At 43.3% G+C, this 15,396-nt stretch overlaps 1 protein-coding gene across 4 annotated transcripts in view; it reads left to right on the plus strand.

Moving 5' to 3' along the window:
* Positions 1-15,396, plus strand: part of Tnrc6b (trinucleotide repeat containing adaptor 6B) — a 206,444-nt gene that overhangs the window by 151,741 nt on the left and 39,307 nt on the right. For 3 of the 4 annotated variants that reach the window (XM_028789977.1, XM_028789979.1, XM_028789978.1), the window contains 4 exons: positions 6,665-7,009; positions 9,045-11,387; positions 13,145-13,303; positions 14,464-14,639. In XM_028789977.1, coding sequence (XP_028645810.1) covers positions 6,665-7,009; positions 9,045-11,387; positions 13,145-13,303; positions 14,464-14,639 — 3,023 coding nt within the window. The remainder of the gene's footprint in view (positions 1-6,664; positions 7,010-9,044; positions 11,388-13,144; positions 13,304-14,463; positions 14,640-15,396) is intronic. The other variant, XM_028789980.1, reaches the window with a different exon arrangement.

Here is a 15,396-nt window from a genome sequence, read left to right on the forward strand (position 1 = left end):
AGAGAGAGAGAGAGAGAGAGAGAGAGAGAGAGAGAGAAAGAGAAATCCGGCTTTTCTTCCTGTGCACACCTTTCTACTTGGGTCTTTTTCATGCCTGTTGTAGATGAAATTCATTTCTCTATGTCCTTACTCTTCCTACTTCCTCAATCAGAAAATCAAGTCACATAATCCTAAAGGAGCTGAGAGTGTAACTCAGGTCTCCCAGGAGAAGACAGGAAGTTAAAAAAGACAAACATATACATATTTATAACTTGAGGTATGTCAGACTCACCAGCCTTGCTAGGTTTATTATTTTCCTTGGTCAAGTCTTTATCTATCATTCTTCTCCCTGAGCTGACATTTCTGGTTCCTGTGCCTTTCCCCAACAATAGTTATCTTCCTTAAGTGATCTTCCCTTAACTATGAATCTACTCTTTCCCCAGCAGAGAAAAAAGAAAAGACTGTGTTGGTGCCAAGTCTTGGGTTGTACAAGGACTGAAGTAAGATTTTTCTGTATTTCAGAAAAGCAGTAGATTGGTTTTATGTTCTTCCTTTATCTTCCACCATTACAAACAGTGTGGTGATATCTTAGTTAGGGTTTTTATCGCTGCAACAAAACACCATGACCAAGAAGCAAGTTGTGGAGGAAAGGCTTTATTCAGCTTACACTTCCACATTGCGGTTCATCACTGAAGGAAGTCAGGACAGAAACTCACACAGGGCAGGAACCTAGAGTCAAGAGCTGCTGATATAGAGGCCATTGAGGAATGCTACTTACTGGCTTGCTCCTTGTAGCTTACTTAACCTACCCTATAGAACCCAGGACCACCAGCCCAGGGATGGCGCCACCCACAATAAGCTGGACCCTCTCCCATTGATCACTAATTGAGAAAATGCCTTAGCTAGATCTCATGGAGGCATTTCCTCAACTGAGGCTCCTTCCTCTCTAGCTTGTGTCAGGCTGACACAAAACCCAGCCAGTACAGGTCAGAATTCCAGAGAGGAGAGTAGGACAGGGGTTTCAATTTGAAGTTCTATGAGGTTGTCCTGTGCATACTACTCAGCTAAAAAGAGGGACTTAGGCAAAAGTTTAGATTGTCTTTTATGGATATTAGACAGAAGCAAAATGGTTTCCAGAATCATGCAATAGCTCAGGTTAAGGTGAAACTTAACAGGGAGGTTAGGCTAAGGTTAGAAAGCTCAATTACACAAACTACATAATGGCAGAGTTTGGCCATAACAGTTTAGCCTTGTTAATGGGTGCTGTAGGACAATGGTTGGCTTAATGAGAGCTATCAGTGTGCAGTGAGTGACTAAAAACTAACTGACCTTTAGCTGCTAGAAAGTATCCTGGGTGGGAATTGCAGGTCTGTAATGGACATCAGTATGGAAGGGGAAACTTCCATGGACCATGCACAGTTTGGGTCAGGTTGGCCAAGGAATTTATCTTTTCAGACTGCCTTAAATACACAGGGTGTATAGCTTTCATGTCTTCCTAACTGGGGGTCCTCAGATAGGGCTCTGGTAGCTAGAATTGAACGTGTCCACAGGAAATATCCACTTTGTTTTTGTTTCCTGTGAGGCTTATTTTGATCCCAGAAATGCCAACGCTGAGTCAAAGAAGTAGAAAAACTTGCAACTCAGTGGACCAGTTTTTAGAGACTGTGGTTCAAAGCTTTAAATCATAGCTTTGCCCCATACTTCATTGGCATACATCAGAAGGAAAGCATTTCCCATCAGCATATCTGGGATTGTAGGTCATCTTACTACACTGGCTTCTGAATCTGTTCCAAGAAGCATATATAGTGAGTGAGTGCGTGACAGTGGGTCAGATAATTTAGCCTACCTGTAAGGCCTCTTACTAGAGGTACTTGTGTGTTCTAACAGGTGGGGACATTTGATTGGAAATGGAACTAGGGGCAGTAAGATGAATCAGTGGGTAAAAGTACTTGCCATTCAAGCTTGATGATCCAGGTTCGATCCCTAGGTTTATGGTGGAAAGAAAAAACAAACTTAGAAGTTGTCCTCTGACATCTACATTTTGCGGTATGGGCAGCCTATGTAATCTCTCTCACATCAATACTATATACGCACACCAGTAAATAGGGAAGTAGAGAGAGCTCGTATCTCTAGGATGAATGGATATGAGCTGTCAGAAAGCACGCACAGATAGAAGTGAGCACAGAGTTTTCATGTGGGAGGGAAGGAGAATGGACCATGCCTGGATAGAACTGCTGATAAAGAGGTGGGAGGAGAGCTCAGCTCTGTCCTGGGGAATCGGGAGTGTCGGGTGAGGACAGATGTCCTAAACACCTCTATCAAGTTGGGTGATGCCTTCGTTGTGCTAGGAGATAATGGAGCTTAGGGCTGGGGAACAAGTTTGAGGGGAAGGGAAAGGATAAAAGAGACCTAATGTGGAGATAACGGTTGGGCAAACAGTTACACGGTGTAAAGCCTCTGAAGAAGAGTCTGTTCTAAGTAATTCAAAGTGAGAAGTAGGCAGGCCCCACCTGTTTGTTATGGAGAGATGGAGAGAACTGACTTCTGCAAGTTGTCGTCTGCTTGCCACACTCACACAGTGTCCTGCATGTGCCCACACACATACACAAATGAATAAATGTAATTTTTAAAAAGTAGACATAAACTCAATGCCAGGTGTGGTGACTCGTACCTGTTATCCTACTCAGCACTGGAGAGACTGAGGTGGGAAGATGGTTATGAGTTGCAAACTGGTCTAAATAAAACTTCGGAATAAAGCCCTGTTTCGAATGTGGTATGTACATCCACAGTAGCTAATGGCCAAATTAACTACTATTTTGGAATTATAACTAAAAGGGTGTTTAAAAGCAGATGCTGCTACTGTGTCTTACAAGCCTAATCTGACCTGCTGCTTATTTTTATACTACCTCTGAACAAACTTTATTTTTTTTTAGTTGTTTCAAAGAACAGTGTCTGACAATATAAAATTCCTGGCTCACTGTCCTTAAAGTCTTGAAGCACAGCCACTTTCTGTGGCTGCTTTCAGTCTCCTAGTACACAGTTGATTTGTTGAAACTGAAACCTATGTCCATTGAGTGTCCACTGTTTAACCCTTGCTCCACAGTGTGGTAGACCCCGAAGGGGAATGAGGAAAAATAAAGAGCTGGCCAGAGTAAATCTCAGAAGAGCCAGTAGTCAGGAGCTGCAGGCACGCTCTCTAGGCTGGCAGTGAAGACATTGGTGTCTGGGGGAGGGAGATAGTGAGTGCAGAAGCCAGTGTGTGAATGGAAGGTGAAGAAGTAGACACAGTGGTAGGGTCACTGAGAATCACATAATATGGGCTACTCACCTATGTGCATAGGTCAGGCTTTGAGATTTTTAAACTGCCAACCTAAAATAGTATATTTTCTATGGTTTTAACTGTTTTTGTTTAGTTTAGTTTTGGTTTTCTGGTACTGGGGATTGAATCTAGAGCCTCTTGCTCACCACAGAACTTTATCCCTAGCCCTTTTACAAATGTATGTAGATGAAGGGGGCTCCCATTAAGATGAAGGAAGTGGTAGCAAGTGCAGTTGTGTGGTCTCACACAGATTCAGAAGCTTGGCAAGTTCAGACATTTCTTAAAGAAAACTTTTCCTGAGTAAAAAAATGGCTTATACTTTCAGAAATGAGGACAATTAGAAGTTGAAAAGCAAAATAAGAGAGTGTCAGAGAGTGGTATAAGATAAAGTGGGAGTGGGAAAGACTGAGTCAGTAGAGTGTAGTTTTTAAAGGTACATGAGTAGAAATTAGAAAATACGACACCCAGTATTTTACAGTGTTTTCATTTCCTGTGATCAGAGACTGTGTTTATTTAAAGTTTAGACTTTGTTTTTTCTTTTGTTTTGTTGTTTTGGTGGGATCGAATCCAGGGGTCAGAAGCCAGGCAGCCACACCACTCCCTAATACCTACATAGACTCTCTGGCAAAGAAACTGAGGCCTTGAGGCTTTTGAACCAAATAAACATAGTTTGGTGGCGAAAGTAGCTCATTTTAGTACTATTTATGCTTCAGCCTACAAATCATTAACACTGAGAAAAGGCCTGAAAGGCAAGACACCCAGGCCTGATAGCCTCTGTCTGACAGCTCACACATCCAGACGGACACCAATTCTGACATCTTACCTTTGAATATGGAACTTTAAAATTCTGCCTAACAATTGCTTCATCTCTGGTAGATGTCAAGAGTCTTGCTTGCCTTTAAAGTGTTTTATGTTTACATTTACTTATGTGTGGATGTGTGGTCAGAGGACAACTTGCAATAGTCGTCTCTCTCATTCCAGCATGTGGGTTCAGGGATTTTAGGCTTGGTTTAAAGCACCTCTACCTACTGAGCCATCTTGCTGTCTCTTGTTTGTTTAAAGTTCATAGAGAAGTATAATAAAGAAAAAAATCAAGACTCTGGCCAGGCTCTCCAGCACAATTAGCTTTTCTAACTAAGCCCTGGAATTTTCAGCACCTGAGCTCTAGAGCGAGCACCACAGGAGAAGAAAAGCAGTGGAGCTGTATGCTCCTTTTACCATGGCCGTCCTGTCTTTGATATGATTGGAAGAAAATGCCACAAGGGGTGGTACAAGGATTCTGGCACAGTGCACAGCACCAACCACAGTTTGGGGTTGAAGCAGCTGTGTATATTATAAAGTTAGTCAGACCTTTACTCTCATTAGGCTGCTCTGTCGTTGTCTTCTTTAAGAAAGAGAGTTAAGCCATGTGGCCAACTTTACTTAGAGCGCCTAACCCATTTATAGAAGGGTAACATCACAAACGAGCCGGAAAGAATCTACCCAGCTTTATTCTCATAAGAGAAAAGAAGATTAGTAAATGATGTGGAATATTCCAGAAACAACTATTTACTAGTTATTTGTCCATCTTCTGCTATATGTTCTGCGGACGGAACTGTGTTAATATTAGACAATAACTGGTTTAAGTTTTTATTCTGCCCATCACATTACAGCCACCACCCTTTTACTGGAGGCCAGTACTGTCTTGTGATTGGCTAAGAATAGACATATGAGTTGCCTGGAACTTACTTGAGCCAACTATTCTTTTCTCCTGTCACTCACAGTATTCAGTAGTGCCCCGTGGTGGCTAGTCTGGGCCCCTGTTTTCTGATGATGTATCTTTCTCCTCATAAAGGAGGCAGTTAAATGGCAACATGCTGGCCCAGCATCATTTCAGCAGTCAAAGCAATACTGCTACCACAGTTGCTTGGCAGGAATTTGGGCCTCAGATTATTCCTGTAGTATTGCCAGTCTCAGTGTGCTGGGCAGATTTTCTTGGGAGGAATGGATGGTTTTTGTTTTGTTTTGTTTGATGAAAGTATTCAAAACTATTGTTCAATGAGTACTGAGTTTATAAAAGAGAAATACCCAGTGGTGGTCTTTTGCTAAGATGAAGATAGGAAGTGGAGAGTAGAAACCTCTGTAGTCAGGGTTGAGCTGGGAGCCAGCAGGTCCACCAGGGTGTAGTGATTTCAGGGCTGCTATGCACATTTCTGTACTGTTTGACATTTTATGTCAATGAAAGAGCTAAAACAGATATTTTAGAAATAAAAGATAAAAGATTTCTAATATTTTATATAAACAGTCACAGAGCCGGGCAGTGGTGGCACACGCTTTTAATCCCAGACTTGGGAGGCAGAGGCAGGTGGATTTCTGAGTTCGAGGCCAGCCTGGTCTACAGAGTGAGTTCCAGGACAGTCAGGGCTACACAGAGGAACCCTGTCTCCAAAAAACAAAAAAAAAAGTCACAGATAAACCTTGTGTCCAGCAGGAAGCTGTAGGAACCAAAGTCCTGTGGAATATTGTGATCCTCTAGGCTGGTAGTCCTCTGTAGGTGCCAGTTCTGTATCTGTTCTCCAGAGAGGAGAATGAATGATGGTTTTTTGTTCTTGAGGAGCTTAAGGCCAATGAGAGAGAGGTCTGTAAGTAGAGGCTTTAAATATAATTCAGTATGTATAATTCAGTATAATTCAGAACGTGGGCAAAGTGTGCTTCTTGTGCCTAGTCAGGAACTTCAGAAGAAGTTCACAGAGGTCTTCAAAGAAATAGGATGATTGTCTACAAGGTAGCCCAGAGAGTAAAGCTGACAACCTAAGTTCCAGTCCTAGGACCCACATGATAGAAGGAACCACCTCCCTCAGGTTGACCTATGGCCTCCACATGTTTACCATAGCATGTGTACACACAGAACAAAAAGTAAATACAGAGGTGGTGTGGTGGTGCACACCTTTAATTTTAGCACTTGGGATGCAGAGGCAGGCAGAGAGTTGGAGGACAGCCAGGGCTACATAAACCCTGTCTCAGAGGGGGGAAAAGTAAATCTATGTAAATAAATAAATAAATACGGTTTTTTAATTAAGAAATTAGAGGAAGGGAAAGTCCTCTGGGCTACTGAGTACTTGGCTACAACCATTTGTACCTTCCAGGATTTGGTGCAGTGAGTGATGGCTGCTTTATTCCCCCCACTTAAATAATAAGATAGGTGTTTTTCGATTTTTTTATCACAGTCACCTGCTACCACCACTCCTACCCTAGTAAAGTGAGCATCCATCCTACAGGAATTTTTAAAAGCTTGTCCTTTGAGAACAAAATGTAAACTTTCTTAAAAACATACTTTAGAAAAATGTATTTAATTTAAAAGACTTTCCCAATTCCTGTGTCTTTCAGTGCCCGAAGTGACGAAACCAAGTTTAAGCCAACCAACGGCCGCCAGCCCAATTGGCAGCTCTCCATCGCCACCAGTCAATGGTGGCAACAATGCCAAAAGGGTGGCAGTGCCGAACGGACAACCGCCAAGCGCCGCCCGCTACATGCCTCGGGAGGTGCCACCGCGATTCCGTTGCCAGCAGGACCACAAAGTGTTACTAAAACGTGGGCAGCCCCCTCCGCCGTCCTGCATGCTCCTCGGGGGTGGGGCGGGGCCTCCTCCCTGCACAGCACCTGGAGCAAACCCAAACAACAACGCACAAGTGACAGGAGCGCTGCTGCAGAGCGAGAGTGGGACTGCACCAGGTAAGAGCAGAGCCAGGTCGGAAGCAGAGAGGCTTCCTTTGTCTCCTGGGATCGATTGTTTATATAGAGTTAGTGCTGACAGCGGCTGGGAGAGGGCCCCAACGTAAAGTCTGCATGGGCAGTTGCCTTAGCTGGGTTGTTCTGTCTTGGCATGAAAACATAGATTGTGTAGTCCTTCAGCTGTGTTCAGGAAGTGAGACTTGCATGGGGCTTTTTCTAAATCTTCCAGAATCCTGTGCTTCCAGAATGATTGCTCAGGTTGTTGTATAGAGTCTTCAGAGAATACCAGATGATAATACCATTATATAGTATTTAAACTAGGGTGTTTTTTTTAATCAGTGTTTAATTTTAGAACCTTGGATTTTGAACTATGCTAGACATTGTAATATAGACATGAGGGATCTTTCCCTGATGAGTTTCATTAGAAGTCTAGAAAGTTCTTTCTGTCTTGTCTTTTGAAGCAGGATCTCAGGCATAGCCCAGGTTAGTGTCAGGCCCATTATCCTCCTACCTCAGGTTTGTGAGATCATGTGCCACCAAGTGTTTAAGTAGCAAAGAGTTTCCAGTCCCTTTTAAAAACTAATGTGTCTTTTTAGGTTATATTAAACTTTAGAGTTGGAGCTAGAGGGAGTTGAACAGATAGAAGTGGTGGCCACCGAGCGTAGTGGCCTGAGTTCCTTCTTTAAGCCCACCCACAGAGTGGAAAGAAAGGACTGACTCCCAGAGGTTGCCCTCTGACCTCCATATGTACCACATAGAACACATACAAATAAGTAAATATAATTTTAAAAACAAATTTTAAAGAAAAACAACTAGATGTTGAATATCATCAAGCATAGGCAAGACCAACATTGCCTCAAGGTGTTAAGATTCTGTGCTTCCTCATTTTATATGTGTTGTTTTTAACTTGTATTAATTAAAAATTGGTTAATGGAAAAATAAGTTTGGAAAAAATTTCATTAAAATACATTATTTTCCCCCTCAGACACACTTGAGATGCTACATTCCATTGAACTATACGCTATTCAGTACTGATTTATCAGATTTAATCCCCTTGGGAGTCTAAACCTATCTGATACATACTCCTATATCTCAGGAGCTAGCTAAGGGACATTCAACATTCGGAGAAGGCTTACTGAGCAGAATGCACAGGCCACTGTGTGAATTCACACATTAACAAGATAGGTTTTCAGTGAAAAGACCAGTGTGGAAAAGGAAACATGTGAACAGAGGGCTACCACATGAGAAAAATGGCTCTTGCTAGAGACAGATGCTTTTTCAGGTGACAAGCTCAGAAGTAGATTCATAGGTAAAGTGGCACTTGACGTATGTCTAAAAAGATGAATAAATTTCACTGTGTGGACTTGGGAAGAGAAAACAGTAGGTACCAGCCTAAAGTGATGCCCAGAGTAAGACTGTAGATGTCTTTGTAGAAAGTTGTAAAAGATACAACTGAAACTGATAAGGCCTGACTGGCCTTCGGTCATAGAACACCTTACTGAGACTGACCAACAGGCTGTGCATTTTTGTGCGCTAAGGAATTATTATGCTCTCAAAGAACAGTAATAGAACCAAAGGGGTGTTTTAGAGAAACAGCTCCAGCCACAAGTGTTAGAATAAAGAAACACACAAGAAGGTCCTTCTGTTTCAGCAAGAATGGCAGGTAGGTAGCTTTTGAGAGCTGATACAGAGTTAGATGTAGCACATACAGTACTAGCCAGTGACAGAGAGGAAACTCTAGCATGTCCTAAAAGGCCTAATGACCTGAGTTCCAGTCCCTAAGACCCACATGTTAGAAGGAGAGAACCAACTACAACAAATTGTCCTCTGACCTCCACACTGGCACGATGACATGGGGTATACACTTATTTATGTAAAGAGGTGACTCTACATACTGTACTAAAATCACTCAAGAAAATTGACCCAGTAAACAAGCTAGTCTAGGGGATACACTGAGCTTTCCAAGGGCAGTCGGAGCCCCAGGTGTTGGTAATATGGATGTACAGCTGTGATTAACAGGTGATCTCTTTCCCAGAGTCAACCCTTGGAGGTGCTGCTGCTTCAAATTATGCAAATTCCACTTGGGGCCCGGGAGCCTCCTCCAACAACGGCGCCTCCCCCAACCCAATTCACATCTGGGACAAGGTGATTGTAGACGGGTCTGACATGGAAGAGTGGCCTTGTATTGCCAGCAAAGACACTGAATCTTCTTCCGAAAACAACACCGATAACAACAGTGCCTCGAACCCTGGCTCTGAGAAGAGCACTCTGCCAGGAAGCACCACTAGTAACAAAGGCAAAGGGAGCCAATGCCAGTCTGCAAGTTCTGGGAATGAATGTAATCTTGGGGTCTGGAAGTCTGACCCTAAGGCTAAGTCTGTTCAATCTCCCAACTCTACTTCAGATAGCAACAATGGACTAGGAAACTGGAGGAGTACAAGTGGTCAAGATCGAATTGGACCTGGCTCTGGCTTCAGCAACTTTAACCCAAATAGCAACCCATCTGCCTGGCCAGCGTTGGTTCAAGAAGGAACGTCTAGGAAAGGGGCATTGGAAACAGAAAATAGTAGTTCCAGTGCACAAGTTAGCACAGTAGGTCAGGCATCTAGGGAACAGCAGTCAAAGATGGAAAATGCGGGTGTTAATTTTGTTGTCTCTGGCAGAGAACAGGCTCAAATTCATAACACTGATGGACCAAAAAATGGAAACACTAACTCCTTGAACTTAAGTTCACCAAACCCGATGGAAAATAAGGGAATGCCCTTTGGAATGGGCTTGGGGAACACCTCCAGGAGCACTGATACCCCTTCACAAAGCACTGGAGATCGAAAGACTGGGAGTGTTGGGTCTTGGGGTGCAGCTAGGGGGCCTTCTGGAACTGACACAGTCTCTGGACAAAGCAATTCTGGAAATAATGGGAACAATGGAAAAGACAGAGAGGACTCCTGGAAAGGAGCTTCTGTTCCAAAACCAACTGGGTCAAAAAGTGACTCTTGGGACAATAATAACAGGTCTACGGGTGGGTCCTGGAACTTTGGCCCTCAGGACTCTAATGACAACAAATGGGGCGAAGGGAACAAAATAACATCTGGGGTCTCTCAGGGAGAATGGAAACAGCCGACTGGGTCTGATGAGTTGAAAATTGGAGAATGGAGTGGTCCAAACCAACCAAATTCTAGCACTGGAGCATGGGACAATCAAAAGGGCCACCCCCTCCCTGAAAACCAAGGCAATGCCCAGGCTCCCTGTTGGGGAAGATCTTCCAGCTCCGCAGGAAGTGAAGTTGGAGGTCAAAGCACTGGAAGCAACCATAAAGCAGGAAGTAGCGACAGTCATAATTCCGGTCGTCGGTCGTACAGGCCCACACATCCTGATTGCCAGGCTGTCTTGCAGACTCTTTTGAGCCGGACTGATTTGGACCCTAGGGTGCTCTCAAACACTGGCTGGGGCCAAACTCAAATTAAGCAGGACACAGTGTGGGATATTGAAGAGGTGCCAAGGCCTGAGGGGAAATCTGACAAAGGAACTGAGGGGTGGGAGAGCGCTGCCACACAGACCAAGAACTCAGGGGGCTGGGGAGATGCACCCAGCCAAAGCAATCAAATGAAGTCTGGATGGGGGGAGCTCTCAGCCTCGACAGAGTGGAAAGACCCCAAGAGCACAGGAGGCTGGAATGACTATAAGAACAACAACTCTTCTAACTGGGGAGGAGGACGAGCAGATGAAAAGACACCTTCCTCTTGGAATGAGAGTTCTTGTAAGGATCAGGGGTGGGGAGGTGGGCGCCAGCCCAACCAAGGATGGACTTCTGGGAAGAATGGTTGGGGTGAAGAGGTTGATCAAGTGAAAAATAACAATTGGGAAAGTTCTGCCAATAAGCCTGTGTCTGGGTGGGGTGAAGGAGGGCAGAATGAAATTGGAACTTGGGGTAATGGTGGGAATACAAACCTAGCCTCAAAAGGTGGGTGGGAAGATTGCAAAAGATCCCCTGCGTGGAATGAGACGGGCAGACAGCCCAATTCCTGGACTAAACAACACCAACAGCAGCAGCAGCAGCCACCACCACCACAACCAGAGGCATCTGGTTCATGGGGAGGCCCACCCCCACCACCTCAAGGCAATGTTCGACCGTCTAATTCCAACTGGAGCAGTGGGCCCCAGCCTGCAACCCCTAAGGATGATGAACCCAGTGGTTGGGAGGAGCCATCCCCGCAGTCAATTAGTCGAAAAATGGACATTGATGATGGCACTTCAGCTTGGGGAGACCCTAACAGTTACAACTACAAGAATGTGAACCTTTGGGATAAGAATTCTCAAGGGGGCCCGGCACCTCGAGAACCAAACCTGCCTACCCCGATGACCGGAAAATCAGCATCAGGTAGGTACCAACTCTTTTCTCATAGGTCTTAGTAAAATAAAAGAAATCCTGGTCTAAGCCTTATCTGTTAAGGTGCATCTATTTAACTTATTCTGAGGATTGTTCCTCCAGTTCCAGCTTTCTTGTTCCTAGAACTTTTCTGTGGTACACTGGAGAAGGCACCTGCTCTCATACACTACAGCGGTCTTTCTTGGTATAAGGAAAAGATGACAACACTCTTGCTACCCAGAATTATTTTTCTGCAATATTATTGGTCTGTATAATTTTTAAAATAACAAACAAAAAAATCACCAAATAAGCTTATTTCTTGCAGAACAAACTAGGTTTAAAAGTAAAGAACTAAGGTAGAAAAAGACCGACTTTCTTTCTTCCTGGCTTTACCTGTGAGCCCCTCTGTGCTTCCATTCCTCTGCAAAGGAGAGCACTCTGTGTGCTCTTCTGGAGACTGTCACAATGCTGTATCTCAGCTGTTATCTGGACAGTTGGGGGTCTCCAAAATTATTTTACAGTGTTATTTTTATAGTGTTAGAGCTAAAACCCAGAGATTTGAGCATGCTTAGCAAGTACTCTACCTCAAGCTGCATTCCTCCCTCCTTCCAAGTGACTTAATTGTTGACTGTAGCAGGCAGTGTGCTTACAAAGATGATCTAAGGACAGTCAAATACCCAAAATCCAACTGTTGCAACAGTGCTTAATTCTGTTCTCAGTTTGGCATGAATGTCCCTGTAAAAGACTCACCAATTAAGAAAATGCGTCTTTCAGGATTGTTAGGTTGTTTTTTTGTTTTGTTTTGTTTTGTTTTGTTTTAGGTAAAATTAATCATAATGTTAAGTTTTCCAGCATTCAAAGTAAACCTAGTTTTTAAGTAAATATAATTAGGAACACTAATTAAAATGCAAAGTGACTGTTTTTAACTAATTCTTTTTTTAAGTGTTAAAAAAAAAATGAGGACAGAAATAGAGGCTGCTCTTTAACTGCTTATCCAAAATCACACTTCCTAGTGCTTTAAGATCCTGTGTTCACAGAAGACTCCAAACTGTACAGGAAAGCAAGGGCAATAGATGAGACTCTTACCTCTGGGCTTCTCACTGAACTCTGTTGAAGTTTGTTTCCTTCATAAGTCTTGCTCTTACATATTACAGATATACCTAAGCTTTAATTCTTTTTAACAGGGAAGGGGTTGTACTTCTGTAGTGTTATCTTGTCCTTTTTTTGTCAGCTTTTTAGTAGGGAAGAGGCAGGGATCCTGAAAGTGGATCCCAGGGCCTTTCCCTGGTAGGCAGGCAATAGTCCTGTAGCTGTATCCTCATTCTTTTCATGTATATTTAAGCTTTCTGTAGCACATACAGTTCTGTCGCTTAATTATTTTCATATGGAATTCATTTTATGAACTCAGTTTTATGAACCTGTCTCCTCTGGTAGATATTTAAGGTATACCTTACCCACACTTGGTGTAACCTGTTTCATTCTGATATTTAAATTGCTTCCATTTTTTTCTAGAGTTAATACATTGAACACTGTTGTACATATAATTTCATCACTTTAGTACATTTTTTTTTAGGGTAAATTTTCCTGGCAGTGAGTTTACTGGGTCAGAATTCATATACATTGGACCTTTGGAAAGTGACTTTACCAAATGCCCTCCATGAAGGTTGAATTTGTTTCTGCCAAGAAAGTATAACTGTACCTGCCTCCTTCACTCCACTGGATCTTAAGTATTGAATAGATCCTTAAAGACACACATTTCTTTTTTGCAGTCTGGAGCAAAAGCACACCACCTGCTCCAGATAATGGGACTTCAGCCTGGGGTGAGCCAAATGAAAGCAGTCCTGGGTGGGGTGAAATGGATGATGCAGGAGCATCAACCACAGGCTGGGGAAACACACCTGCCAACGCTCCCAATGCCATGAAACCCAGTAAGTAGACTTGGTTTGCAAGTGGCAACTTGTCTGTCATCGGCCTTGGTCTTAAGGATAGCAGCAGTCATTGGAAGTAGGACAGAGAAGAGCCACTTTCCAGCTCCCCACTCCACATGAAGGCAAATCCAGTTCCATACAGTATTTTTGGAGGGAAGTGAATTTTTCTTGCAAGCTTCATAGTAACTATATTTGTTAAAAGGGTGTGGTGGTAGAACCAACTGGAGACTGGTGTCTGGCGCCTTCCTCTCTGGTTATCCTGTCTTTCTTCTCTTCTTCCTTTCTGCCCTCTACATTTTTTTTCTCCTTTCTTATCAAAGCCTCATGTAGGATCCTCCTCAGGACCAAATGCATTTCAGACACGTTTGTGGACCTAATAAGCTCCAAGTCTCCATGGCCTTGTGGGGTTTTTTGTTGTTAGTTGGTTGTTTTTTCAAGACAGGGTTTTACTGTGTAGCCTTTGCTGTCCTGGAACCAAGCTGGCCTTGATCTCAGAGATCCAACTACCTCTGCCTCCCGAGCGCAGGGTTCCGAAGGCGTGTACTACCACCACCAGGTGGCCTTGTGGTTTTTATTCCCATTTTTATTTCTGCTTCGCCCCAAACAAGGTAGACAGTTGTGTTTTGGTTACATCTACTTGAGTACCTACATTTGGAAGTGTAAAAAAAGACTTGACAGTCAGCAGCCATGCTCACTAAGAGCAACCATTCTCTTATAAATGAAATGCAAAATTCATACTCACTCATATTCACACAGACACACAGACACACACACACACACACAACTTTTGTTGATTTGTTTGGGATAGTGTCTGAAACAGTTGATACTAGCCTCAAATTCATGGTAATCTTCCTGCCTTAGTTTCCCAAGTGCTGGGATTACAGGTATGCACCACCACCGAATTTTGAAATCTCTTAGGATAGAGATGAGTTTTTGAATTTTGAAATTACTATCTCCTTGGTTCCAGGAAGAACCATAGAAGCAGTCCAAAGATCTTGATTGTAAGGTCTGCTGTCTTCTCTCTTAAGTATGAGTAATGCATTTGCCTTGCGTGTAGATGGAGCAGACAAAACTGCAAAGATATTAAAATGCTGCATTTGCAAGAAATCTCTCTGTTACATGTATTTACTGCAAAGAATTGATTCACTCTTTCTTTAAAGATTCCAAATCTATGCAAGACGGCTGGGGAGAGAGTGATGGACCAGTCACGGGAGCTCGCCATCCTAGCTGGGAAGAGGAGGATGACGGAGGAGTCTGGAACACCGCCGGCTCTCAGGGAAGCACTTCCTCCCACAACTCAGCAAGCTGGGGACAAGGAGGGAAGAAACAAATGAAGGTAGTGAGTGCTTTAGAAAGGCTTCAGTTTCCTTACTCATTTCTAGAAGGTAAAACTGAGTCTTCATTCCTGGAGGAAGTGAGGCCCTGGGGTCACCAAGCATTTCCTTATAAATCAGTAACTACCTCCCTGTGTCCCCTAATCTTCGTATCCCATGACCTTGACAGCTGGAACTATTAGAAGTGTCACTACGGGTAAAATGAAGTTTGTAAGTTAGAGGTAATTGAGTTTAGGTTTCCATGTTATAATTTATTTTAAGCAGTTCCTGAGGCCTGCTTTTAAAATACCTTATGCTTTTGATTTTAAGACAAAGAAGTCCTGTGAGCAAATCTTTATGAAAATGTAAAAAAGACACCAAATAGTACTGGCTTTCCCAGCGGTCCTCAGTGGGTCTTACTTTTACCTGACTCATCCCAAGGCCCAGACCCTTCTCCCAGTAAAGTGAAAGCCCCGTTTTTAGTACTGCTATAACTAGACTCCTTCATCACATCCTGGGCCAGGCTGTGCCTTCCAGACACCTCACTTTACTTATAACAAGTTTCCTCTTGGAATGTCGTGGTTTATTACTTATTTTACAGTCCTGGGTATGGAGCCCAGAGCCCTGAGAATCCTAGGCAAGCCCTCTACTGCTGCTTTTACATAGGACATTAGTATTTCATCTGTGGCCATGATTTTTGTACCTGAACCACTGTCTTGACAGATGTTTCTTTTCTCTCTCTCTCTCTCTCTCTCTCTCTCTCTCTCTCTCTCTCTCTCT

The sequence above is a fragment of the Grammomys surdaster genome, unplaced genomic scaffold, assembly GCF_004785775.1.
Source record: "Grammomys surdaster isolate TR1022 unplaced genomic scaffold, NIH_TR_1.0 125852, whole genome shotgun sequence".
In the NCBI taxonomy this organism is placed as follows: domain Eukaryota; kingdom Metazoa; phylum Chordata; class Mammalia; order Rodentia; family Muridae; genus Grammomys; species Grammomys surdaster.